The 27,488-nt window shown below is 38.7% G+C and overlaps 1 protein-coding gene across 1 annotated transcript in view; it reads right to left on the reverse strand.

Moving 5' to 3' along the window:
* The window catches only part of sall4 (spalt-like transcription factor 4), a 39,526-nt gene extending 14,663 nt beyond the window's left edge, over nucleotides 1-24,863 (reverse strand). Inside the window, exon 1 of the mRNA XM_078555354.1 lies at nucleotides 24,734-24,863. Coding sequence (XP_078411480.1) covers nucleotides 24,734-24,800 — 67 coding nt within the window. The 5' untranslated portion in view covers nucleotides 24,801-24,863. The remainder of the gene's footprint in view (nucleotides 1-24,733) is intronic.
* Nucleotides 24,864-27,488: the final 2,625 nt, after the last annotated feature.

Here is a 27,488-nt window from a genome sequence, read left to right on the forward strand (position 1 = left end):
GTCATGTAGTTCAATCTAAAACTAGAGTGTTAAATCTAAAAAAGGAAGGTATGAGGGGCAAGTTGGCTGAGGTAGATTGGGGAACTACATTTAAGAAAAAGGGTATGATGGTAAAGAGGCAATGGCTAGAATTTAAAGAACTAATATATATTGTTTACAACAAATTTATATTCCTTTAAAGTACAAAAAGCCTGCAAGAAAAAAAGTGATCCAACTAACAAGAGGAACTAAAGATTCTATTAGATCAAATGAAGAGGCATATAAAGTCACTAATAAAAGTAGTAAGCCTGTGGATTGGGAGCATTTAAAAAATTCAGCAGGAGAAACAGGTTAGTAAAGATAGAATGGGTCCATTGCAGGCAGAGAATGGAGAGTTTATAATGGGTAATAAGAAAATGGCACAGAACTAAACAAATACTTTGTGTTGTCTTCATGGAGGAAGATATAAAAAAACCTCCCTGAAATATTGGGGAGCAAAGGGACTAGTGGGATTGAGGATCTGAAAGAAATTAATATTAATAAAAAAGTAGTGCTGGAGAAATTAATGGGGCTGAAAGTTGATAAACCCCCTAGACTTGATGATCTACATCCCAGGGTATTGAAAGAGGTGGATGCGCATATAGTGGATCCATTGAAGATCATCTTTCAAAAGTCTGCAGATCAGAAAGTAGCAAATGTAACCTCACTATTTAAGAAGGGAGGGTGAGAGAAAAACAGGGAACTACAGACCGGTTAGCCTGACACCAGTTGCAGGGAATATGCTAGAATTTACCATAAACCATCTACCATGATAACTAGGCACTTAGAAAATAAATGGTAGGATTGGGCAGAGTCAACGTTGATTTATGAAAGGGAAATCGTGTTTGACAAACCTATTGGGAGTTTTTTTTGAGGATGTTACTAGCATGATAGATAAGGGAAAACCAGTGGATGTGGTTATTTGGATTTTCAGACGGCTTTCAATAAGGTCCCACTCAAAAGAAGTTAGTAAGCAAAATTAGAGCACATGGGACTGGGGGTAATATACAGGCATGGATTGAGGATTGTTTGACAGACAGAAAACAGAAAGTAGGGATAAAAGGATCATTCTCAGGTTGACAGGCTGTGACTAGTGGGGTACCGCAAGGATCAGTGCTTGGGTCCCAGCTATTCACAGGGCAGAATTTTACGTCCCGTGGGCAGGCGCAAGTCCAACCGGGCATAAAATAATGTGCAATGACGTCAGGTGATCGTCCTGATGTCATCACGCATTTGTGTGATGTTTCAGTCAGTGGGTACCCACTAACAATTAAGAGGCCTATAAAAGGCCATTAAATGTATTAATTGCAATTTTTTGCTGCCTGTCCAACGTTACATTTAGTGGGGGTGGGCAAATCAGCCATACGGTCTCTGGTTTTTAGAGGAAACCTCATCCACAGGTGGAATGAGGTTTCCAATATTAAATTTTAAAAAAAGTTTTGACAGGTTTTTTATAATCTATATGTTCATGTGAGGGAGTCTGATGTGTGGACAATTTTTTCCTGCATTTCCAAATCTTTATTTCATGGTATCAAATTCTTCTGCTCCCTGAGGCAGCTCTCTGCCTTCAGAGAGCTTTCATTGCGCACTCGCCCATACTGATTTCAGCACTTGCCCTCTTCCCGCCTCCACCCTGGCAGTGCTGAGCCTTTCAGCTCGCATTTCGCACTGGCTGGCCGTTAATTGGCCAGCCAGCGTGAAATCGCAGTTGGGGGCCAATTACATGCGTCAGCCTGTTTCCCAGTAGCTCCCGGGCCCACCCAGCGACCCGAAATTTCTGCCCACAATCAATAATCTGGATACGAGGACCAAATGTAATACTTCCCAAGTTTGCTGATGACAAAACTTGGTGGGGATGCAAGTGGTGAGGAGGATGAAGAGACTTAAAAGGGGATTTAGACAGGGTAAGTGAGTGAGCATGAACATGGCAGATGGAATATGATGTGGAAAAATGTGAAGCTATCCACTTTGATAGGAAAAATAGAAATGCAGAATATTTTTTTAAATGGAGGAGAGATTGGGAAGTGTTGATGTCCAAAGGGACCATGGTGTTCATAAGTCACTGAAAGCTAACATGCAGGTGCAACAAGCAATTAGGAAGGCAAATGGTATGTTAGCCTTTGAATACAGGAGTAAGAAGCCCTACTGCAATTGTATAGAGCCTTGGTGAGAGCACACCTGAAGTATTGTGTGCAGTTTTGGTCTCCTTACCAAAGGAAGGCTATACTAGCCATAGAGGGAAGGTTCACCAGACTGATCCCTGATATGGTGGGGTTGTCCTGAGGAAAGATTGAGCAGACTAGACCTGTATTTTCTAGAGTTTAGAAGAACGAGGTGATCTCATTCAAACATAAAATTCTTAGAGCTCAACAGGGTAGATGCAGGAAGGACATTGCCCCTGTTTGGGGTGGGGTTTAGAACCAGGGGACAGTCTCAGAATAAGGGGTAGGCTATTTAGGACTGAGAGGAGGAGGAATTTCTTCAGGCAGAGGGTGGTGAATCTTTGGAATTCTCTATTCCCAAAAGGGCTGTGGAGGCTCAGTCGTTAAGTATGTTCAAAGCAGAGGTCGATAGATATCTGGATACCAATGCCATCAAGGAATACGGGGATAGTGTGGGAAGATGGCGTTGAGGTAGAAGATCAGCCATGATCTAGTTGAATGGCAGAGTAAACTTGAGGGGCTGAATGGCCTACTCCCACTCCTATGTTCCTAACACCCATCATGCTTCCACATGAGCACATACAGGGGTCACAATAGGGAGGATTTGGTCCATATTTTCCCCCGGAATTGAAATGGTTAACCCTTTAATTACTTTGCTGCAAACAGCGTACAAAGCAACCTTCCAATATGATTTATCTTATTCTATTCATTAAAATTGGACGAAAAGGTCCAGAATATTAAATAGAAAATTCAGTTTTTTTATGGCTGAAACTGCTGGAAAATATAAAAACAGCTGTAGGGAAATTGGCAAATATAGCAAAAGCCAAAAGGGTAAACCATGCATAAGGAAAACATTTCATACTAGTCTTTTTTTTATTTCTAGGCAAAGACAGCATTTATTATTTGAATTTTTGACCTGGTTTTAGTCCTCTGATCACATGCCATACCCAGACCACAAGAAAAGACATGCCAAATAGGGTCAACTCTTCCCCAATTTGCCAATCAGGCAAAATTTCTATTCATTTATCATCATACTTGTCTCTAGTGCCACCTCTGGAGACAAACTTCTCAGATCAAGACCACACCATTTTATATTTAAACAGCCAGGAAGGGACAAACAGTGGTCCCAATCCTTACTAGCTTCTTTTGAAAAAAGACTGGCTATAAAACAGTTTCTCTTCTCTATTTTCCTTCCAGCTCCCCCTGCCAGTTAGATTAAAGAAGGTGATCAACAAATACAGGCAAGCTAAAAAACAATTAAAATTCACTTAAAAAAAAAACAAGCAATCAAACTTCATCACAGTTAATGGATTAGTTTCAATCTGCAAACATTGCAATGGCAGGAAGTTGTACTTAAAATTAAAATCTGTAATAAACCCAAAGTTGTTTTTCAGGAATTCAGCTCCCATCTGCCTGCTATAAACAAAGAATCAAATATCATTTACAAATCCTTTGTGGCACCAAACAAGATGTGCAAGTGCTCTCAGCAGGTTTGGCTCCTCAAAAATGGATAGTAGCATGTCCAATTGAATACCGAGTCCTGTTTCACATATACAGTGAAACAGCTAGCTATTTAAAGAGTCTTAGATATGGATGCAAAAGCTTCAAAGACAAATCAAAACTTAAATTTAAAATTCAAAAAGGAGAAAACTACATAAATATTTAAAGGGAGATATGACAAGAGGCAGAATCAGGCACTGCAAATAAATTCTTTCCACTTTCCTTCAGAACGATTCAAATAAATTAGGCAATGAGAATATACGAGAAGGAAAAAACAGAAGGATCAGTAAAGCAATTGAGTAGAAAACGGGAGGTGGTTAAATGGCACATGTGGTCAACATGAGAAACAAATACTTTCTAGCAGGGGTCATTAATGGTGATTCAACTGTAGCACCACTATCACCTGGCTGAAATCAACTAATTTTACACAGATGAGATGCTACCTTAGGCTCCTTCGTGCTCTGCTCGGCTCAGTGCTATCCTATCAATTTACCTAAGGCATCAGGAGTGCATTAATGCAAGTATAATCCCAATTAGAAAGGACTCCCGCTCCTGCCACCAGAAAAGGGGTAAAAACTGCACAAGCTTTCACAAGTCCCAATAAAACTCCGTCCCAAGTTGCATGCTTATCATATGCAGTGCATCATATATCAGAATTGAAATTGAAGTTAGCAGGTTCAGCTTGGAGTGTTTGAAAGTGGTTACAAATTCCTAAATATTTTAACTAATGGAATGCTTTTCAAGGTAAGTTTTACAAGGGATGACTGTTTCTGTTTACAACCGTTAACCACTTGCTTGGAATTTCATTCAAAAGGAAGACTACATGCCTTTAAATGGAAGAAACTAAAAATTAAAACGACAAACAGATCAACTTAATTACTGCCAGTTAAGTCCGTTAGGAAATGCCTGAAGGTATTGTCAGTAACACTAAATTAACCATCTGGGCATTTAAGTTCTTTATTCTCTCTGTTAGAAATGCCCATAGATCTTTTAAATTCTCTTCTCTCCTCACCTTTCTCTTCTACAAAGAAACACCTAAAAAGAGCAATCCCCCCATTTAACTAGCAGTTTTAACTTAGAACTTTAAGTTAGTAAGATCCTTACTGTAGAACCTTAAGTTAGTAAGAATGGCCAGCTGGTTGAAATAACACACAAACAGACAGAGACAAAGTCTCACCTTCCAATGAGAAACATAATGTACAATTTGCACTGAAGATTGCTCCATAGCCATAAAGCATTCTTGGTCAAAGCTTACACATGAATTAAAAAAAACACATGTGGACAACCCCTGAGATGGTACTCAACATCCATGGAATTTTATCCTGGCATGGGAGAAAAAAAAGAAATAGATAATCTGGTAGAAATCAGTTTGTAATGGACCAATGAATACTTTGGTTTGGGTGGGGGTGTGGGGGGCTGGTGTTGGTGTGTAACTGAGAAGCAAAGTGTCTAAAATGTTTAAAAAAGTTAAAAAAAAATGTACAGTGCAAAAAAAGTGAAGAAAAGTTTAAACGCAATATGACAGGTTTCTTTTTACTGCATTCTAGTCAAGGGTCCTTGCAGTGAATCCAAATGAAATTCTGAACAGCAAGATTTGTATTCCTAATTTACTGTAGAGGGAGCAGTAAACACGTTGGACTGGTTAAATTTCAAACAGCAGGTTAGCTACTAAATCTTTGAGGCAGAAATTAACTCATACAAACATTTCATGGTTTTTTTTATTCCTACGGCTGGGGAAGCAGTTGTGGTTCGGTGCTGAGGTCCATTCAACAGCTTTTTAAAAAATTATTCATGGTATGTGGGCATCGATGCCTAGACCAGCATTTATTGCCCATCCCTAATTGCCCTTGTTCAGAGGGCATTTAAGAGTCAAGCACATATGCTTCAACTGACGCAATGCAAACGCTGGTGATGCCACTAGGAATGGATTTCTCTGCACAGAAGTTCAGTATATCGGTGATGGTCTGATTTGGATGGCCACAATTTGAGCTGTTGCTCATGTTCCACTTGTGGAGCGAGTGGCCACATTTTTCCTGGCCCATCCTCAAGAGCTGAGGGTTGCCAGATTTTCAATAAGATTGAAACCTGGGACTTCACCATTCAAGTCAGTTACCAGGTTGCAGTTGGTGATGTTTGCAGCCAACTAGGTACATCATTGAGGGGTGAAGCGGTCATCAGTTTGTAGGGCAAGTGTGTTCCAATAGGGAAGGGATTTCAGACGAGTGGGTGCTTTTTTTTTGAGATCCTGCGTCAATGGGAGTATTTCATTCGCTATCACCCTGCGGTGTTCTTTGAGGAGGATGTTTTTCCTGCAGACATCAGGAGGTTCAATACATGCTAGCAAGCCACATGATCGGTGTTGGTCTCGATGTCCCAAAAATAATTTGCATGACTTCTCAAAGGTGGATAACTACCACATTTGTGGCGGAGCTCCTGAGCCAGGTTGAGCAGCAGTAGTCTACTGTTGGGTAAACCAGGGCAAGTCAAGCAGTGTGGAATGCGTTGGCTTTGCTGCCCCAGGTGGTATCCGGCAGTTTCTGTATGAGATTCACTCACAGCTTGACCTTGGCGGTGTTGGAGGTGTTGCTGCAAGTCAAATTAAGACCAAGAATGATGCCAAGGTATTTTGGGATGGAGGCAACAACCTTCACGTGTCTTACTGTTAAGTTTTTCAACCGGTAAACCTGTGATCTAATGCTGTCAAGAATGTGACTGAACTTCAGCTACCTGGCTCCCACACCATGCTGTAAAAACTCACTGGAAAATGGACTCATGGACTGAAACAAAGGGAACAGAAAAATTGTAAAATGATTGAGGTTAATTTAATGCCACCTGACGAGTTATAACATAGTTGTACCAAATTATCTACCATGATAAAAAGTAACAGTAAAAGACAAAAGTTGCAGTAAAATCCTGGATTTTAAGATAATTAGAGCAAGAAATATTTGGCTGTGAGGGTTAGGGAGTACTGATTTCTGTATGCAGATGCTCAAGAAGCTCAGCTCTGGTAACATGGCATTAAATAAAAGATGCCTCCCTGCTTCAGCCTTTCACCCTTCCTATACTTCAGCTCATCCAAAACTCTGTGCCCATATCCTAACAAGCACCAAATTCCGTCCTATATTGGCCCCTGGTACAGCAATCCCACAAAATTTAAAAATCATTATGGCTTCAAATCTCACCCTGACCTTGCCCATCTCTAACCTCCTTCATCCATACAGCAGCCAGAAGTCTCTGCACTCCCATCACCCCATCAGTACAGCTGCACCTTCAGCAGCCTACATCCTAAATTCTGAAACTTGGTCCCTCAACCTCTCTGCCCTTCTGCTGGTCCCTCCCCCTTAAAACCCATTACTTGGTAACCAAGCTTTTTTGTCACCTGCTCCAATATTTCCATACTGTTCAGTGTCAAGTTTTCTGATAAATGCTCTTGTGAAACACCTTGAATTATTTTATTACATGAAAGACATAACCCCAAACTTTTTAATTAAGGGATTGACAGCACCCAGATCATGTACAGTTTGCACAAGGAAACATCCACAACAATTAAATCATAACTGCCTTTGTATGTGGTCAGATTCAAAGCAATAATGAAAACAAAAGAAACAAGTAACAGAAGCCCACTTCCCAGAAATTATCCAAAGTGTAGAAACTGCATAAAGTAGGTCCATGATACAGAAGAAAGAGGTAAGGGTTGACTGTCAGTCACATCAATCAACTCTAGAAATAAATGGTGGCAGACTGTCAGGATGAGATAGAGGTGCAGAGAGAAAAACAACATTAGGCTCTGCTGTGATAACTCAGTCAAAAAGCCTGCCAACACACTGTCATTTGGCCAAGATGCTATATACTACCAAACACTTAAGTAACTATACCTCAGGAAGGGGAGGAGGGTGGAAAAAGAGGAATAAAAGAGTCAGTCCACTCGGAAATGTACAACGCACAGATCACAATTTTCAGGAACAGGAATGTGATAAAGAAAACCCCACAAATCTATACATCACACACGCAGTTTAAATATGGGACTACACTGAAACATTAATGTTAAATCAAATCATTAGAGAGTTTTACTCTGCAACATTCTTATCAAGGCAAATATTCTTTCTTGGGAGATGATGATCCTACATGAACACCCAAAGAGGGTTTGACATCAAAAAGGTCATTTCCCATGCACTTTGGATTTTCAAACGCTGCACTTTGACTCTTCAAAATATAAATAACCATTAGGAGATTCTGTTTGAATACAGCGCATGTTCATTGGATTTTAATTCTATCGGGAAGTGTTGCAATTGTGTGTTACCAAACTCTTCTCCCACCATCATTAGAAATCCACACAGAACCTGAATGAAGAAAGCCATCATATTACAACTCTATCTACCCTGGAAGTCTGCAGCCTCATCTAATCAACTTCTTTCTTTCTTTCTACCAACTTAATATCCCAAGGAGAGGTCTAAAGCATTTGAAAATGCTGCAAATACACAGGTCAGTCATTGTTTATAAAAAGAAAAAAATTGTTAAAACACTACAGATGTGCATGCTTCAGAGCAAAAAGATACACATTCACATGGTCAAAACCTATCTTTTTGCTCTACAGCATCTTGCTTTGTCTCTCTCTAGTGAAAAATGTGAACAGTAATCTCAAGGAAAGAGCTTGCATTCACAACCTCAAATGTTCCAAACACTACAGTCAATGAAACACTAAGTGTAATCACTTTTGTAATGTAGGAAATGCTGCAGCCAATTTGTGCACATCAAGGTCCCACAAACTGCAAGGAGATAAATGATCAGATCATCTGTTTTTAAGGAGATTGGTTGAAGGATAAACTTCGACAACTACCCTACACTTCTTCAAATCATGCCATAGGGTATTTTACATCCATCCAAGAGCACAGCCAGGGCTCCAGGGTAAGTGTCTGATCCAACAATGCAGACTCCTCAGTACTGCACTGAAAGTGGAAGGTTAGATTATATGCTCAGATCTACAGAGTAGGGTTTGAACCATTGTAAACAATGTGACCAGATTCCTGCATGTCTGCTCGGAGAAGATATCTACAGCCACGTGGTGGTGCTCTCCCCAGAGATTATTTCAGTAATTGTTTTGGTAATCCAGTAATTATGTTTGCAGTAAAGACAGAAGTACAATTAGCAATTTTTAAGTTTTGGTACAAAGTCAATTTCCTCCAGCTCAATTTTCTCTAAGAAGATGGGTTTCCTAATTGTGTCCTATTCAAAATGGTCATTACTCATATATATACAAATCTGGTCTTCAAGTATGAGCAAGTTATTCAAATCATTTGGGGGGGGGGGGGGGGGGGGGGGAGAGAGAGAGAGAGAGAGAGGAGGAAATAAAAGGGGCTTTATCAGAGTAGGCCCAATCCAGTCCTCAACCAACACCCATACATGCACACTTCAGCCAGTCAGTGTGTAGTGATCAAAGTGGTAATCCCTTGTAGATTTATTTTACTTAAATCCAGGGAAGGAAGCAAAACTAAAGACTACTGAAGAAGTTATTTTCTATGTGGACCTCTCAGTACAGCTTAGAAAAGCACAGACTGTAAACTGAATAAAGACAAACACCAAAATCCATAGCAGTAAGAAACTACCTGCAAAGTGTAAAAATAGTGGAACAAATTAGGTTAGCTTTAGTTACCAGTTCACAGCAATTACTCTGCAATTGATTGCTTTAATAGACCTGAATGAACATTTGGAAAATGACTGTGGCAAGCTACTTGGCTACTAACATTCCTATTCACAACACCCATGCTCATTTTCCCACCTTGCACTGAAAAATATACTACAACGCACCCAGGTGAGCTTCAACAACTTTGCAGTACAAGCCAAAATTACCACATCATGAAAATTGGCTTTATATAGCAACCTGTGCTTTACTCCAAATATACCGAGCATTTCATTTTTTGCTGAGGATCAAGAACAATTTGTTCACATGGAGAAATGTAGTAGTGACTACAAAGGACTGTAAGCAATGCAATGAGCAGCTCCTATTTGTCATCAGGCAAGTGTTGTGTGTTCAAATCTGGAACATTGTTCTTCACTCATTATAGTCGAATGACAGGATACTTAAGAGGCATTGTGGAAAAATAAACTTGATCGGAATTACAACACAAAATCAGGACCTCCAAATGAGGAGTGGTTCCAATTCCATTTGCCTGCTATGTTCAGATAGCCTTTTATGCCTCAAAGGCACCTATCTAAACTATTTTTTAGGAAGAGGAGAAACACATGCCCAGTAACATTACAGGAACCAAGTAACATCATAGGATGCCAATTCTTAGATTACTATTCTGAAAAAGTGTAATTTCAGAAACAAAAGCATCCTGTGCTAACTATTGCAGTCAGGGTTTAATGTAAATGTACAGGGTGTGGCAAGCGTTCCTCTATCATAACTCAATTAGATCAATTACTTTTACTGGGAAGAAAATGGGTATCCTGGGAAGTCTTTGAAGAATGTGCACATTACTTATCTGATTATAGAGATTTTCCCAGCTTTAGTACTCTATTTGAATAGTAACACTGAATCACAAACCCTGCACTGTTGCAGATCTTGCCGAATTCAACAACAAGGTGCAAAAATGTGTCCAGTTCTGGTTGGGCCATGTATAGACTGTGGACACGATAAAAAAAACTGAATCACAAAGTCAGATTTCATTAACAGATCCAGTAAAATGCAGATCGATTCAGGTTTCTCAGTCTCTAATATATCCTGTGTTACAACACAAACACACAAAGGAATTATACTCTTCCTACGTAAAAGGAGACCATAAGATGAAACAAAAACAGAATTACCTGGAAAAACTCAGCAAGTCTGGCAGCATCGGCGGAGAAGAAATCAGTCAACGTTTCGAGCCTCCATGGCCCTTCGGCAGTTCTGCCGAAGGGCCATGGAGGCTCGAAACGTTGACTGATTTCTTCTCCGCCGATGCTGCCAGACTTGCTGAGTTTTTCCAGGTAATTCTGTTTTTGTTTTGTTTTGTTTTGGATTTCCAGCATCCGCAGTAGCTTTTAGCTTTTTGTTTTTGAGACCATAAGATGCTCAAGGTTCAGCCTACAATTCACCATGCAGGATCTCAACAACCGTTATGGGGCAGCACACGGCAGCATTTCTATAAATATATGGCTAAAAAAGGCAGAGACAAGTGTAGATTTTGAAAACAGATCTTATATTTTGACGGTATATCCACCCTCACACTTCATTAGAAATTTGGTGAAGACCTTCATGGTAGAGTTCCTCCTTGGTAATGTCCAACAATGCTCAAGTTACATGTTCAGGATTTAAAATGTACGTAGAAACAGTATTCTTTGGAGTGGGAAATCCAGCCGATTTAATTTGGTAGCGAGGCCAGGAGATTTATATCTAACCATGGCCATACTATCCAAATCAGGCACATGGCAAAAAAGGTCAATTTAAAAAGGAAAAGAAACTTGCATTTTTAAAAAAAAAACACCTTTTGTGACCTCAGGCCATCCCAGCCAATTAAGCACTTCTGAAGTGCAGTCACTGTTATAAATGTAGAGAAACATAGCAGCCAATTTACACATAGCAAGGTTTCACAAACAGCAATGAGGTGTCAGAACACCAATAGAGCACTTCCGTTCCCCACACAACCATCCCCCACCCTTCAAAACAGGGCCATGGATAAAAAAAATTTCAGAAACACTTTCTACTCTATTAGAACCCCAAGTCCACACTGCAACAGATAGCATATCAGCAAAACCAGTCAGTCACAGCATAAAGAGAGGCTTTAGAATCAGAGAAATATTGAACAAATAATATTCTCATGCTTCTCTACAATAGTGGATTACACTTAAATGTACTTCATTGGCTGTAAACTGCTTTGGGACATGAAGTTGTGAAAAAGTTCAATATATATGTAACTTTTTTTTCTCTTTTCCTGGTGCTGGTGATTGGCCTTAGTGCCGCAATCTAGAAGATGACAAAGGCCATCAATACATGTCTCTAAAAACTAGTAAGATGAATATTTAAATAAGTTTGCTTGTTTAAAACTTTATCACTTACATGCTGCATTGCATTTGTGGTGGATACAGAACATAAAGACTACCTCTGGGAAGAATCAATTGCATTGCAGCCATGTATTGTTGTGCAAGCTCCACTAACAGCTGTGAGCTTATCCAGCAAGTAGCAAAATCACTCATAAGGTGCTTCCAAATTTCACTTTGCTCTGTGCTAAGAGATTGTCACAAAACTACACTTAGTCTAACATCTTTGCTCTAGCCCTGGCTAGGAAGAGAAAAAAAAAATTAGTGTTGTCACTCCTGATTGCTATCCAATAGATCTAGCTGGAATTATACATACATTGGCATCACTAGAGAAAGGAAATAAGTAATTCCCCTGCTTTTTGCAACAATTTCTCAATACCTACTGTCTTAATTTGCATGAAAAATAATGAAGTGCCAGAAGGTTCATGGAACTGAACCTAGTAATGCCCTCAAGAGTTGGAGGGCAGATTGGCAGAAAAAAAAAGTAGGCCCAGGAAAGGAGAGGACTGTTTTGCAGAACTTCCCTCGTACAAATATTGGATGTTACACAGATTTATGATCAGTGCAAAAGCCACAGTTCCCAGAGTACAGTCAAATTTGTGTTAAACAAATTGCCCAATTATATCTAAATGAGAAGCAGGCCATTTAGACGTGCAAGAGATATTCCAGCCATTGCAATAATAGCACCCTCTCTCTTCCTTCCACCACCCTGCCGGCAACACCCCTCCCACCCCACTCCCCAACCCCAAACAAAAGCTTTCCCATTCTGGCAAATAATTGTACCATTCAATAAGAGCAGTTAACACATCACCACATTCTCCACTCATACACAACACTGAAGTGGACCAATCAAACCTACTTCGTTTTAACCTCCTGTAACAAGATACTGTATTCAGGCCCTCAGTTCTCCAATATATAGACGCTTACAGACAGTCAAAAGGAAAGCAGCTGAACACTGTAAGCCAGTTAAAAGCCTGAGAAGAAACAGTTGTCTTTGTCTCATTAGTGAGGCTCTCTGAACTTCCTGCACAGATTGTAATCAGTGTTCTTACCCTCACTGGAGGCTGCTGGTCTGGTCCCTGTTGGCTTCAATTTCTCAGATAAGGTCAAATAAATTAAAGCACTTCATTGATTTGGAAACTGTTAAGTAGAACAGACAGACATATTCTGGTCTTGTACGGTATACATCAATCCAGTACATGGAGAACAGCAGAAAGTTTCACAGTGGAAACTATGTATCACAAGAACAGGGGCATAGGTTTTCAAATAAATTAAAATCTAGATTTGGGAGTAGTAGCCTTTTCCTCACAGGGAGTCTGCATTAGTAATCATGATAAAAGTAGAATAATACTGCTGTTGAAAAGCTCGTCAGCCATCTCTCAAAAATTATCGTATTGTTCATATCTAAAACCTTCCAAGTTCATGTCCAAATAGTTAGGCACCCTGGCTTCTATTTTTTTTAAAAAACAAAACAAAAGTTTGTATGTTGCTAAATAACTGAGCCTTAGAGACACTACCTAATTGTGGTGTATAGTGCATTAAGCAAACATTAACAAGGTTTCACAATAAAATCACCATGAGCTTCTTAAAAATTGTTATTTACAGGACAACTATTAAAAAAAAGCCAAATCAGGTTGAAAAAAGCCAGAACCAAAGAACACTTGTTGCTGTCATAAAGTTTTTCTTTTTTGGATGAGAGTAGCAGGCACAGCACAGCACTGACGAGTGTTTCATGCTCCACTTCACACAGAGGTCAAATGCCCTCTAATAATACAGGTTGCTTTCAGAAACTTAAGGAGCATGCCTAGCTTTAAACAATTAACCAGTAGTGCAATTTTCCAACAAAAAAGCAGTAATACCATTTTAACTATTAAAAACTAGAACAAATTAGCCCTACCTTAGACCAGGCCACATAGCTGTTACTCAGACATTATTGCAGTGGGGGGGTGGGGGGTGAAGAGAGGAGGAGGGCGGAAAAAAAAACAAGAAAAAAAACTTCAAATCATTGTTTTTTCCCTTATTCTTTTATCTAGATCCTAGAATTTCAAGAATGTAATCTCCAAGCATCCTGTAATCCAATAAATGTTGGGAATGCACCAAGCTCAGCAGGGAATTGAGATCCAACTGTTGCCAAATGGTATTAAGACAAAAAGAAAGCATTAACTGATTCCAACAGGGCAATGCAAAGATAAGAGCAGCATTATACTTAGTCAACTCACAGAACAATTAAAAAGATGTTCAAATTAACAGTTTAAATACCCTTTCAATCGCATAAACCTACATTTAAAATGCAAACAAAATGCCCTCAAGAAAGGGAAATAAGTAACCTTAGTAATTTGAGAACAAGAGGAGGGGGGGGAAAAAGGACACTTAAATATATGATGTACATAAACCAGATTACACAAACTTTCAAAGGAAACAAACTAGATAACTTAGGACATTTAATACAGAGCAGTAATTCCTTAAGTGATTTAAGTAAACCAGCAGTCAAAGATTGTACATTTACTATAGTGTACAATAATATTTCTAGAAGCACTTCATGATTGAAAAATTGTCAACTTTAATTAGGACTCAGCAAGCTTTTAGGCAAAGTATTAAGATCATGTCCAAATCCTTGACAGGAGAAAAGGTTATATTTCATTCATGAAAGTGGCAGCATTTCCCATTTGGAACAACAGAAAGCTCTCCTTCCAAATTTCCATTTATAATACATATTATTTTGCACCAGAATACCTGACCAATACTAACATTTGACTTTAATCTCCTGGCTAAAACGCAAGGATATAATTCAACCTCCCTTACTCTCATCACTCAGCTGTCTTACCTTTGGCATTAGTGAATAAACTACAGAACTTAACCGAAGACTTCTTTCTTTTAAAAAAAAATTAACATTTTGATACTTTAATTAGAACAAGAAGCACTTTAAGTGGAACATTCCAGTTAATGAAGGAAACATGACTAAACATTGCCTTAGGTAAATACAAAAGAAACGCAACACATTGTGCTCCAATGCTTGCATTTCAAACACACTACCCCTTTTCATTTTGAATTCTAAATTCTACCCATAGAACACTATGAAGAAAATGCTGCCCTTCCCAGGGGCAAACTAAGCAGAATTTAAGTCTGCAAAGTAAAACTAACATTAACACGCTACTTACCAAACTGATGCAAAAAGTTGGTATTGCAACTTTTAGCAATAAATAATTTATTTTTTCCTAAAAAAAAATTAAAAATTGTGGAAATACACTGACAAATAGCACATCCAATCTCTGTAAACAGAGACCGGATCACCTGCTGAGGGCAGAATTCTGAAATCTCTCTGATAAACATCTGTTTTACTGTGTGTCGCTTACACAATGACTGCAACTAGAAGGATTAACACAGGAGGGCACCCAAGTCAAGCAAACCGTGCAAAAAAAAAGTGTTCACAGGTATTGATATGGTCCTGAAATTAAAAACTACAAGCAGATATTGGTTTAAATTCGAGCTTTTCCATAACATCTACTCTTGCACAATGTTTGAATCTGGTTTGGGGCAGCATGTTAAATCACTGGCCTTTTACCCTGGGACAAAATCCAGCTTCGATTGATTGGATCAAAGTCTTCTCTGTCTACAAGGTGACAATGTGAAACAAGCTTGGACAGTCTCAATTTGGTTCCTAGAGGCATGGGTCTACAGCATAAAATCACCTCTAACTGACAATCTCACACATGATGCTGTAGGATGGCTGATGTGGAAACAGAGCTCTTCTTGTGTTGAAGCATATTGTTGTGAGTAAGGGCAACTGTACAAAATGTGCTGTACTGTAACTTGGGTGTGCCCAATCAAGTGACTCAAATGGGAAGACTTCTATTTTCTCACAACAACATCCTTCACTTCGATGAGTATAAAAATTTTAACAGGTGGGAGGGAAGAGAAAATGGGAGGGGTACAAAAAGAGAAATGGTGTAATCTTGTATATGGGAAAAATCACTGACGTTCAGAGCTCAAGCTTGAGTAAAAAGATGTACAATGCAAAAACACAAGTCGGGATACTCAATTATAAAGAGTCTCAGCAGACATTGCATAACACGCAAAAGCAGTCACTTAGATATCTTACAAGTCACTCAAGGCAAAATTATAGATATCACCATCAATGGGTTAAAATCACTAGACTGGGTAGTTATTCAGTGTAGAGGCAAAAAAATGGAGGAAATAATTGAGGTAAGAGAAAGCTCCCAAAAACCAAATATCTATTGCACTTTATTCACAGTATTCCTATGCAAACCTTTGGTCAAGTGTTAACACTTGAACTCAAGGTGGACAAAGTGTGTACTCATTTCATTTGAGGTTACAAGAAATGTTCCACAAGTAAGGCCAGCAATTCAACAACAGTTTGCATTTATATAGTGCCTTTAACACAGTTAAAATGTCTCAAAGTGCTTCCTAGGGGAATTATCAAAACAATATTTGACACCAAACCAAACAAGGAGATATCAGGAGGAATGACCAAAAGCTTGGGCAAAGATTAGGTTTTAAAGTATTGTCCTAAAAAGGAGAGAAGAGTAGAGATGTGGAAAGGTTCAGGGAGGGAATTCCAGAGCTTAGGGTCAAAAAGGCTAAGAAAGGCACATCTGACAATCATGGAGTGAATTAAAAAGAAAAAAAATTGGGAATGTGAAGAAGGCCAGAATTGTAGGAGCACAGAATTGTTGGTGTGTGAGGGGGGGGGGGGGGGGGGGGGGGTGCAGTGGGGGGGTGCTAGGGAGTGTTGTAGGGTTGTTGGAGGTTACAAGGAGATACGAGGCCATAGAGGGATTTGAAAGGTAGAATGAAATTTTTAAAATTGAGTTGCTGCTAGAAAGGGAGTCCTTGTTCATCATGGTGATGGGTGGAAGGGGCTTTGTGAGAGAGTCTGGATACAAGCAGCAGTTTTGGATGAGCTCAAGTATATGGAAGGTTGGAAGTTCAAAGTTCCACAACTTGTAGTTTAAATTGATTTCTTTCCTCAATTTGCTTACCTCTTCTTTGGTGCATTGACTCTAGCTGGGGCAAAGTTTCACAGCTGCCTTCAACACCTCATCCAGTAATTATTCTTCATGCATTACTATCACAGTGAGAGTCAGAAGGCTATGCAGCCAACGGACGAGCAGAAAAAAATGTCAAATCCAATCAGATGATGTCCACATTTTCAGTAGAATCAATGAATGGCAATAGATGTTAAGGCCCTAAATTCTTCCCTCCCAAGCACTAAAGCCAATTGTAGCACCCCTCAGTGTAGGGATAGCAGCACTGGTCAAGAATCAAGCTGGGGACCTTCTGGTCTGTATGGTGCAGTTGATGAAATGTAACATGTTGCTGAAGCAGCTCTTACACTGTCAGCTTGTTCTGCTAACTCCTGATGACATGGACCTCACAAAGCCAGCAGCAAACACAAAATAAATTTATTAAGTTGCCAAGGCTTGCAGCAGAGAAACAGCCTTTCCAACAGCCAGCTTCAGTGAACCCAGCAGGTTTACTGGGGCGGGGGGTTGCTTCTGTTGTGCAAGGATACACTTAACCCAATGTAAAAGCAGCTCAATTCATTAGGGGAGTGGACAGGAGTGAGTTTGATTTGAATTAAATTCTCATGCAGTTATTACTGGTGTGATACTGCAGAAACTGCTTGCAGTGTATGTTCAAAAATATCACAATACTTACACAATAGAGCCTACAAAATCACACTTTTTTTTCTTGCATTAAATATAAGGATTCTAAAACGAGAGCTTATAAATTTAGTAAAAGCTGCACAGCCAAAAGACTACAGCATCGAATTAATGATGAAAAGAAAATGACATTTCTACTCAGTGTGCAGGAAAGCTATTGCAGACTAGGAGGGATAAAAATGTTTTTATTATTGAATTTAGCAATTTAGTTTTTTAAAATTTAAAGCAGTTTGAAGGATCTCAAGTTAAGTCATTCAAAAATTAGTTACATCAGTACTTCAAATTAAAGATTAAAATCTAATTAATTTATGAGCTACACTTAAAAAGTTGCTGATGATATGAAAACTAACAGCATTTCTATGATTCAAGAGACCTGACAGTTATACAGCAACTTAAGGGCCTAGAAAAGGAAAGCCTTCAATAGAGAATTGAAAACAATGAACCCCTGTGCATTTCCAAATCTTTCGAAGGAAAAGTATTAGGCAGAAAGATTAACCCAGAGACTAAAATTGCACGCTCCTAGTAAGCGCCTCCAACAAGCTTTAGTTGGTAAACAGGCTATTCCAAGTCATGCTTAACACTACCATGGTGTTAACAGTAAACTAAACAACGCAAAACCCTGCTGCCAAGGTCAATTGCTTGGGAGCCCTAATTGTTAGCTTGACATCAACTTGCCACCCAGCAGGCCCAAGAAGGCAAAGGTTACATCAGCAGTTTCATGAAGACGTTGGTGCTCTTGTTGAAATCTGCTATACAGTATAACATTAAAAGACACATACACATGCAGAAGACGACTTGCCTGCTTACTTTCTTCAACAGAATACCGGCTCATCAAACCAACAAATACCACCATTGTTTAGCTCGTAAAATAGCAGAACATTGGATTTAATATGCAATTTGGACAGACTGACAGATTTGAGTTTGGGAGGAGAACTAAAATTAAAATCCAAACTAAGTAGATATCCTTTGAAAGAAAATCTCACAGATGCTCTTTTGGGAATTGCCAGTTGTAACAATTTTATAGGCTCGGCATAACCCAATTAGTTTTATAGACCATTTCAAACTTATTCACTGGTGCAGATCTGTACGGCAATTTTGTGTTGGATTAATTTGCACAGGAAGCTATTGGGGTTGGTTAAGGGGTTAGAGATGGTTCCATTCTATACATCCAAAATTAGACTAATCTGGACAAGCAAGCCCAAACACAGCAAAGTTAGCTACTGTACCAATCCACATAACTTCATCCCTATATCCATGTAGATTGAATAATATGGATATTTTAAACTCCATGTTCACATTCCTTTTCAGCGCTCAAAATCTAAGACTTTAAAATACAAAATTTCCATGAAGCATTGTCAAAAGAGCTTATGAAAAACAATTCTATTCACAGTACTCAGGGCAAAGTTTTTAAAAACAGCAATCATATCCAATGTTGGTCTACTTGAAATCCAAGGCTGCAGACTGCAACATTTTAGGCAGAACTGATGAATCACACATAGAAAGGCAAAGAAAACTGATGCATCCTTGACAGGAGTTTCACTCCCAGGATTAAAATTTCAATTTAGGATAAGTATGGGAAGTGGGGGAAAATACACATCCATTCTTAGAAGACATTTCCTGCCAGTTACAACCAGGAATAAAAGCAGAGGAAGACAATACAAGTTTTCCGGCAATAAACATGGGTCAATTTGTTTTTAAATATAGTTTAGTATGAAAAGTTTCAAGATGACAATTTTCTGTTCACTCTTCTTCCTTCCCCCACCCTGGTGGAATGTCCATAATCTACTTCAAACTATTAAAATTGTTAATAACAAAGGCAGCTACAATTTACAATGGTTTTTGTACACAACTGTTTAGATTCAAGACAAAATAATGCTAAACTCTAGATAAAACACACACCTTTCAGTCGGTTATTGCCACTGGAAGTCCCACAACCCCATAATCTTTTAGAAAAACAGTTAAGTTTTACATTTCCAGGCATCTCTTTACTGCATTGCAGCTGGATAGATACAAAACAATGCAAGGCTGATGCAGAAGCACAGTCTACAATTTCTGTGGTTTCAGAATAGTGCTTCTCAGATAAATCAGTCTTTACTGCCACCTGTAATATAATTGCTGAAGAAAAACAACACCCAATAATTTCACTGATGGCAATAACTGAATTTTTGAAATCCAGTTCAACTTCAGATTTTTGTTTTCATATTGCCCTTTCCCTAAAAGAGTAAACGTGAACAATAACAGAATTCTTTGGAAGTTAGTCCATGTAGCAAATATATATTTGTAGTAACAGAACAGGCACTGAAGTTTAAAAATGGCTGGGTATAAAACTATAATTGCTGGGCTATTCACATCGCCTAATAAGGTAAACTAGCTGATGGGAAATATTGTTTGTAAGCATAGGTTTCTGGTAAAGCTGTGATTAATATATTACTTTAATATTTGTATCTACTGGAGCCTGCTAGTAGTCTGAACACTGGTTGTGAATTGCATCCACTCACTTCAGCTTTGCAGAGTCATTTATCTTTCATAATTAGTTTTAGTTTGAAGACTTTGAATGAATAGTTCAAAACACATTTTGCTCTTTCCACCACCTTTTTTTTTTAAGTTCTCAATTTAAAATAAAAAATCCCTTTATCTGGATGTAAGTGAAGAAGCTAAAACTGCACACACACACTTGAAAGAAAGAGTTAACAAGTTAGGACATACCGAATATGACAAGAGTTATCTAATTCTACCTGTTGTCACCTCTTTTGGTCACTCTGGAGCAGTTAATTGCCCTCCAGGTGAGGGAAGGGATAGATTGCAAACAACATTGTTTTCTAGGGTGGGACTTTAAATTGTTGCTTTATACACATCACTCACATGATCCTGAGAAACCATCTAATATATTGGAAAAATCAGAAGCAAAAGACCTCTGCACAACAGCAACGTTTCAGCGAGAAAGTCAGAGGACTTTAGAATTATGTTTTTCGAACAAGCTATGCTCACTACACACCCAAATAGGACCAAGGAATCAACCTGGCAAAAGAAAACGATTTGAGTGAAGAGGTCACAATATTTCACGAGTGACTTTGGCTAGCTCCCTAAAAAACTACCACCCTTCTCTCTTGCTCAGTTAGTAAATTGAGAAAATGTTATGGATTGAGCAACAGGGGATTCTAAATTTATTTATACTGTGTGACTAATTTTAAAAAAATGCCAGTTTAACAAAGATTGGGGAGAGTTTAAGATATACATGCCAGCACATAACTGGGTATGAATGGATTTGTGACTACAATATAGCTGGTATGTAAATCATTTTCCCCTTCCTATGGTGTCCCAATGGATTACTTTCAACTATATTACAAATCCTGAGCTCTCTGTACAACAGCACAAATATTTGAATCATTTCCACTTGAATTTGTTTGTTCCAGCAAGCACAATATTTGACAGCAACAAGTAATCAACAAGATTTCTGGGATGTCCCAAGTTTCTATTCATTTGATGATGATACTACAGCTCTTCTTTTGTGCTAGGTTATGTGAGATTGCACCATGGGGTCTGGAGGTAGCTGGACAAAGCACATTTCCAGTTTACTAATGAGTCACTGTTACAGTAACTGCAGTTATCACTGCATAGTTTAGGATAATTTCCTGACCCACACAGCAGTATCTGGTACCTTAAATAACCTGGTAGTCAGCCAGAAAGACAGTCCCAAAGCAATTTACAGCCAATGAAATAAGTGTAGTCACTATTGTAATGTAGGAAACAGTCAAATTTCATCAATTGTCAAATTTATTAGTCTGCTCATTTTTAACCTTTAGGGAATCATCCAAAAACCAAAAATTTCATGAAATATTATAACCTCATCACTCTAGAAGCTGTTCCCCTCCCCCAACTGTATAGAGTAAGGTGACGCTAAAGAATCTGGACATACCAGCATGGAGACTTCCCAACAGGAAAATGTTCTGCACTAAACAAGATCCCTTTCTTTAAAAAAAAGGGGTTCAGGTAGTTCTTTAAGAAAATCTTGCTCGTATGGTTATATCCATCTCATATTGATGCTCTTCTTCCCGGAAGGGACAATGATGCATGCTTCATCAAAAAGTTAATATAATGTTCATGTTTAACATATTATTTCTTGCACGGCTTTTCAACCTACTACTGTGCCAAGCTACAGTAAGTGCATTTTTGGCATTACCTTGTTATTGTGTTTTAATGCTGCATGCAAATCCACTAAACTAGACCAGCCCAAAATTGACATTCATCCCATTTACACCAAAAACGCCCTTCAAAGTTGAATCAAAATGTATTCAATTTGTCATACAAACCATGGATACATTAAAGAACAAATGGGGTTCTAGTTTAAAAGTGGCTCAAGACCCATCAAGAATGATGCCAGAATGCAGAGCAATTTAAAACCAACCTGCTCCAACATAGCTCTAGGTTAACATCCAACAATTTAACACAGGAGACATGTACAATACAGTATGTCATGCCTCAGATCATCTTACACTTTTGTATCAAGACTCAGACAGGCAAGTGTTTTTCAAAAAAGATCTGTTGCTTTGCATTGACTATCCACTTGTGAAGTTGGTTGCAAAAAAAAATTCAAATGGAATCAGCATGTAAAGTGGAAGCAAAGTAGCAACACAGTTTTTAAAGGGAACATTTGTGCCTAATTTGCAAGCTTATGGGTTTATTATCAAATGTGACTGTTTGGTCAAAATTACAGACATGGCAGCGGTATTTAAACTGCAATGGCAGCAAATGTGACAGCTTTCATTATAACAAAGTTGCAGCAGGTATCAATAGAAATCAGAGGGAAAGAAACTATTTGTACCAATGTATCATCCTAAAATAGGCTTCACTTTGTGTTCACCCTTTCATATTTAAAATTAACCTCTAAATAACCTTACATATAATTGCTTGAAGTAACAAAATAATTTAACCAAATTAATAGCTGCATGGGGGGGTGAGGGGAGTGCTAAACAGAATAAATCATAAGAGTAAAGGGCTGATTACTTAAACCACAGTTCCTTCAATACAAGGGTCTCCCTAACTCTCTTTCTCAACAATATCCCCCCTTCCCTCAAGTATCCTGTACATTAATGCTGCTCATCCACACAGCAAAAAAAAAGGACACTTCTCTTGCTTGTAAAGCTGGCATGCAGATGAGCTTCTTTGTGATAAGCAGATACCCAGGGGTTTCACAAGCTTTTGTGCCATGTGTTAGTACATATACAGGCACTACCATTCCATCCCCCACTTGCACTCAAGATATAAAGCACTGAAGTAGAAGTTACAGAATGATTCTTCAGAGCACATTAACATTCAAAATGGTTCTTTGAGGATTTGCCACTGCAAACAATGGGTGGGACGTAGGACAGTTAAGCACTTGGACAATAACAAATGTCGGGGGGAGGGGGAAAAAGAGTTCTACCACCAGCATAATTGTTGTGCAAGTAACTCTGTTTAATTTAATTTTACAAGCAAATGACAAAAAGTGTGTTGGTGAGTCTGGCCATCCATGTTTCTTGCACACAACTGCAATTAACTGCAATACTAATGGGTTCCAGCTGTATTACATTAGGGAGATATAAATAAACCCCCCTCCAGAGGGAAAGAGGGGGTAAATGCAGCAATGTTTTACAACTGAAAAGAAATTTGTCGGAAAAAAAATGCCTAGTGCAAAGGTTCTTTAGAAAAAAAAACTGTGCACACTTCACCACAACAGAACTGCCATTAAGATAATTAATGTCAAACGTGGCTAAGATATTTTAATGTTCAGATACCTACTAACGCAAAAGTACCACCACGTGCTCCAAATTAGACCGCAATCGATCATTCATGATGAAACCTAATTTTACAACAATCTGCGGTTACAATTTTATAAATACCAATTTAAAAGCAGATTTGATCAAAATTGGATGCATCAATGATAAATGGCGCAACACCCTTTTTTAAACCAAGGTAAGGGGCGCAAAACATCAAGGTTGTGCGTGTGTGTGCCTTTTAAACAGTCTTTGATATTGTAGCTCAGTCCGATCTCACACCGATACACTTCAGAATTGCTTGCAGCGGAGTACTGTACCAGTCTAAAAACAAGGTCTTACTGTCTCACGAATTAAAGTTTGAATATCCCACCATGTAAATCCAGATTGGCATCAGTAGATTGGAGGTATCCCAGGTCTCATTTTTTTTTTAAACGGGTAGCATTTAACCTGAATCCCCCTTTGCAATACAACTGCAACTTCTGTGACATTTTTTTTAAATAGAACAAATGCGTCCATTGAGTGGCTGTAGGAAGTCGGAAATCAAAGATGGCTGTAGGTCATGGCTCGGAGTCCAGGGTGATCGCGATCTCGCCCTATCCTCAGCACACACAAAAAAAAAACCCTACCACCACCACCACCTTTGAAATGAAAAACAACCAACAGCTTTAAATAAAAAAAAAAGTACCAGAAAGGATCAGAAGCAATAAGTTTCTTTTAAAGTTTTATCAAAAATGTTAATTTTTAAAAATGTAAATAAAAAGCTATCTTGAACGTTTATTGCAAACAAATCTGAATAGTACAATCGCGAAACATGATAAGCGTCAACCTTTCCTTTTAACAAGTTGCAACATCAACTGGTAGCGGAGCTGCATAGAAAAATAAACGAAGCTCTAAATGATTACAAAATAATCGAGACAGGTAAAAAAAGAGGGAAATTAAATATATGCAACATAATTGTGACAAGATAAGATAGGATCTTCTTTGTGTTACATGTTGTAACTATTTATACCTACCTCGATCAATAGGAGTGAGTCACGCTAAGCGTGCGCACCAGACCCGTCCCATAATTGAGTCAAACACCCCCCAAAAATGATACTTTTACAGTAAATCGAGTACCACAGCTGGAGAATAAAAGTTTACATGAATTGAAATGCACGGGAACCAGCATCTGCTCTTTGATTTTTTGGGAGGGATTTGCAGTCGGTCAGCGGTCAGAGCCCGGGTCTTGCTCCCTACGGCCATGGCAAGGACACAAGCACCGGTCATTTTTTTAAACTCTCTCTCATCCCAACTTCTACCTTTTGAAAGGAATTGAACAACTTTTCTTTATTTTCACCCCCTCAATTTCATCCCATGTACCCCCCACACACCCCCCACCCAAAAAAAAAACCTATTCCGATCTTTTGATATTTTCATATCTGATAACCAGTTCAAGAGATGTTACGATCTAAGGGTCGGACCGGACACGCACTCCAGAGAGGGAGAGAGAAATTGGAAAAAAAAAACTCTTTCCCCCTATAATCTGTTGATCAATCGAATAAACCATGAGAGATGAATTGGAATGTTTTCTCTGATTTTCCCCAGAAATGCATCTTACCGTTTCCAACTATGAGCTGCTCATCCGAGTTGATGTGCTGGGGTTTCGCCTGCTTGCGACGCGACATGGTAGATGCATCAGTAACAAATACAAAAAAAATTCAAACAAATTCTTGGAGTTGCCAAATTACTCCATTAAGTGGAGTGCGCATGTGTCATGGTAATTATGATTATCAATAATGCATTGCGATTTATCATAGGCTCCTGACAGCTGATTGGCTTGGATCCAAATGCTCTCAGATTATTCAAATGAAGGGGAGCGCGCTCCCGCGCGCGCACGCGCCCCCGGGCCAGTGCACTCTGGGGACTGTAGTCCTGGATCCACAGCTGTCCCTCTTCTCCCTCAGGTTTGCAATTGTATTCCTAACCAGAATTACTTTTACAACACTGTCACACGTTCCTCGGTCATGGATTTTGTCAGAGCAAGTTTCTTGCAGAAATTCTATGATGTAATCTTTCACTTTATCTTTGTCCGACTTCATTATTTGCCTTCACATTTTTGTTTTGCACAAGAGGTAAAACAGAAAATGAGCCTTGGCAGCTATAAAGGAATGGATTGCTTACACGTTAACATTTCATAAATTTGAAGCATATTACAAATACTGCGAGGTGATAAAAACTGAGATAATCTCAGGTGAAGAGAGAAAATCAGAAGCCAGCAAAGCAGTCACATCCGCTCACATACACTAAAGTAGAAAGACAATAAATGTCCAACAGGAGAGGAAAAATTGAAAAAATGGAAGAGGTCAGGCAGCAAAGACATGATCAAAGAGTAGCACTTTGCTGAGGTGGTACGTCTAGAGAGGGAGCTGCAGATAGCAGGGGCATGGTGGTCATTATAGTGGCCACCATTTTGGCATAGAGGAGTTGAAGAACAATAAGTAGTTGGGTATCAGGGTGGCAGAAAACATGCAGGAACATATGGATAGAGAAGGCACGGTGCGGCAAAGCCAATTTAGGATTTGAAAGAAAGGATGAAGATCTTGATGTCAGTTTTCTGAATGTTGAAAGAGTAGGGTGCAGGGTTTTGAGTGAGAGAGCGCATGGCTGCACTGCTAGAAGTGTGTAAATCCCAACCTTTACCCTGTTTATTCAGTAAAAACTACGCATTTTTAAAAGTTGATATTTAAATTTGAGACATTAGCAGCCAATGTATGTCAGTGAGTAAAAGAGCGACGAGCTAGTGAGATTTGATCCAGGGTAGAATATGGGTTACAGATTTGTGAATGTGCTGAAGTTCATCGAGTTTAAAGGATGGAATGGGATGGAGTCCAATTCTGGTCTCCGCCTTTTAGAAACGATGCCATAATTTTGAAGAGGTTTAGGAAGTACAGATAAGATGTGGTATAATTAAAGCAGGGAAGAGGGACTTCAGTTATGTAAAGAGATTAGAGAAGCTGGGATTGTTCTCCTTTGAGGAGAGACAATTAAGGGGAGATTTAATAGAGGTTTTCAAAATTATCAGGTGCTTTGATGGAGTAAAAAAGGAGAAATGGATTCCACAGACAAGCGAGCCAATAATCAGGGGATACAGGTTTAAGATAATCAGCCAAAAGTCCAGAGAGGAGATTAAATTTTTTTTATTGCAGTGAGTTGTTATGCTCCATTATGTGCTGTTTGAAAGGAATGTAAAAGCAAATTCAATAATATCTTTCAAACGTTAATTGGATATGCACTAGAAACGGGAAACATACTAGGGGAAAGAGTAAGGGAATGGGAATAATAGGGCAACTTTTTCAAAGATTCAGCACAGACATGATGGCCCTAATGACCTTCTTTCATGATGTAAAATTCCATGATTTTGATGATTTTCAGAATATACATTTTTCCACTCTTTGGGAAGGAACAGATGCATTTTGTCCACACGAGTAGTCAATCACTTCTGTCACCCTTTTTTAAAAATCGTGCATGCCATGTGTTTGCTCGACATAGGACAGAGTCCATTGTTTGTTTTTCTAAGTGAAAGAGAATCATAAAAGCACTTCTGTGTATAGATGATACCTAGGTGAATCCATGTCCTATCTATGTCTTTTGTTTTCCCTTAAGAAAAGAGCAAGGCACACGGCAAACATCTCAGGTCCAGCCTGATTGTCTTCAGAATGCCTTCTCCACGTAACCCAGATGCTGATATCCCAGTGCCCATCTGTCTTGATTACAATAGAAAAAAAAATGGAAATCATCATCAAAGTTCACTTTGTTCTTGCTCAGTGCCCAGATTTAATCATCACTTGGACTTCCAATCTTGTACACTATCAAAAATGTGATCCATGAAGTTATCTTTAGAGTTATCAAAAGAACAATAAAATATATTAATCCACAAAAAAAAACCTCAGGAAAATACTCAGTGGTCAATTGGGTTACAACTATCCTTTCATCACAATTATTTACCACAGATCATCATTGGCGTTTATTCAAATATAGCTCCTTGTATACAATGCTATAATTAATTAATATAATTTTAGTTAAAAATGTTGGTGACAGATAAAACCCAAGCTCATGTCACGTGACATCATCAGAATTACATCTGAGTTAAAAATAACGAATGGAAAATAACTTGCTGCATTACACAGACACACTTCATATGTGGTATAAATTGTGGTTATGACTTTGGATCAGTAATTATAGATTAAAATGCAGATTCTCAACAACAATAAAGATAACTGAATTATCTGCACTCTAATAAGAGAAGACAGCACAGTAACACTCAGGACATGGGTTCATATATTCTGGCAGCAGTATTTTGCTGAGGTACTGTA

The sequence above is a fragment of the Cetorhinus maximus genome, chromosome 13 (genome assembly GCF_964194155.1).
Source record: "Cetorhinus maximus chromosome 13, sCetMax3.hap1.1, whole genome shotgun sequence".
Classification (NCBI taxonomy): domain Eukaryota; kingdom Metazoa; phylum Chordata; class Chondrichthyes; order Lamniformes; family Cetorhinidae; genus Cetorhinus; species Cetorhinus maximus.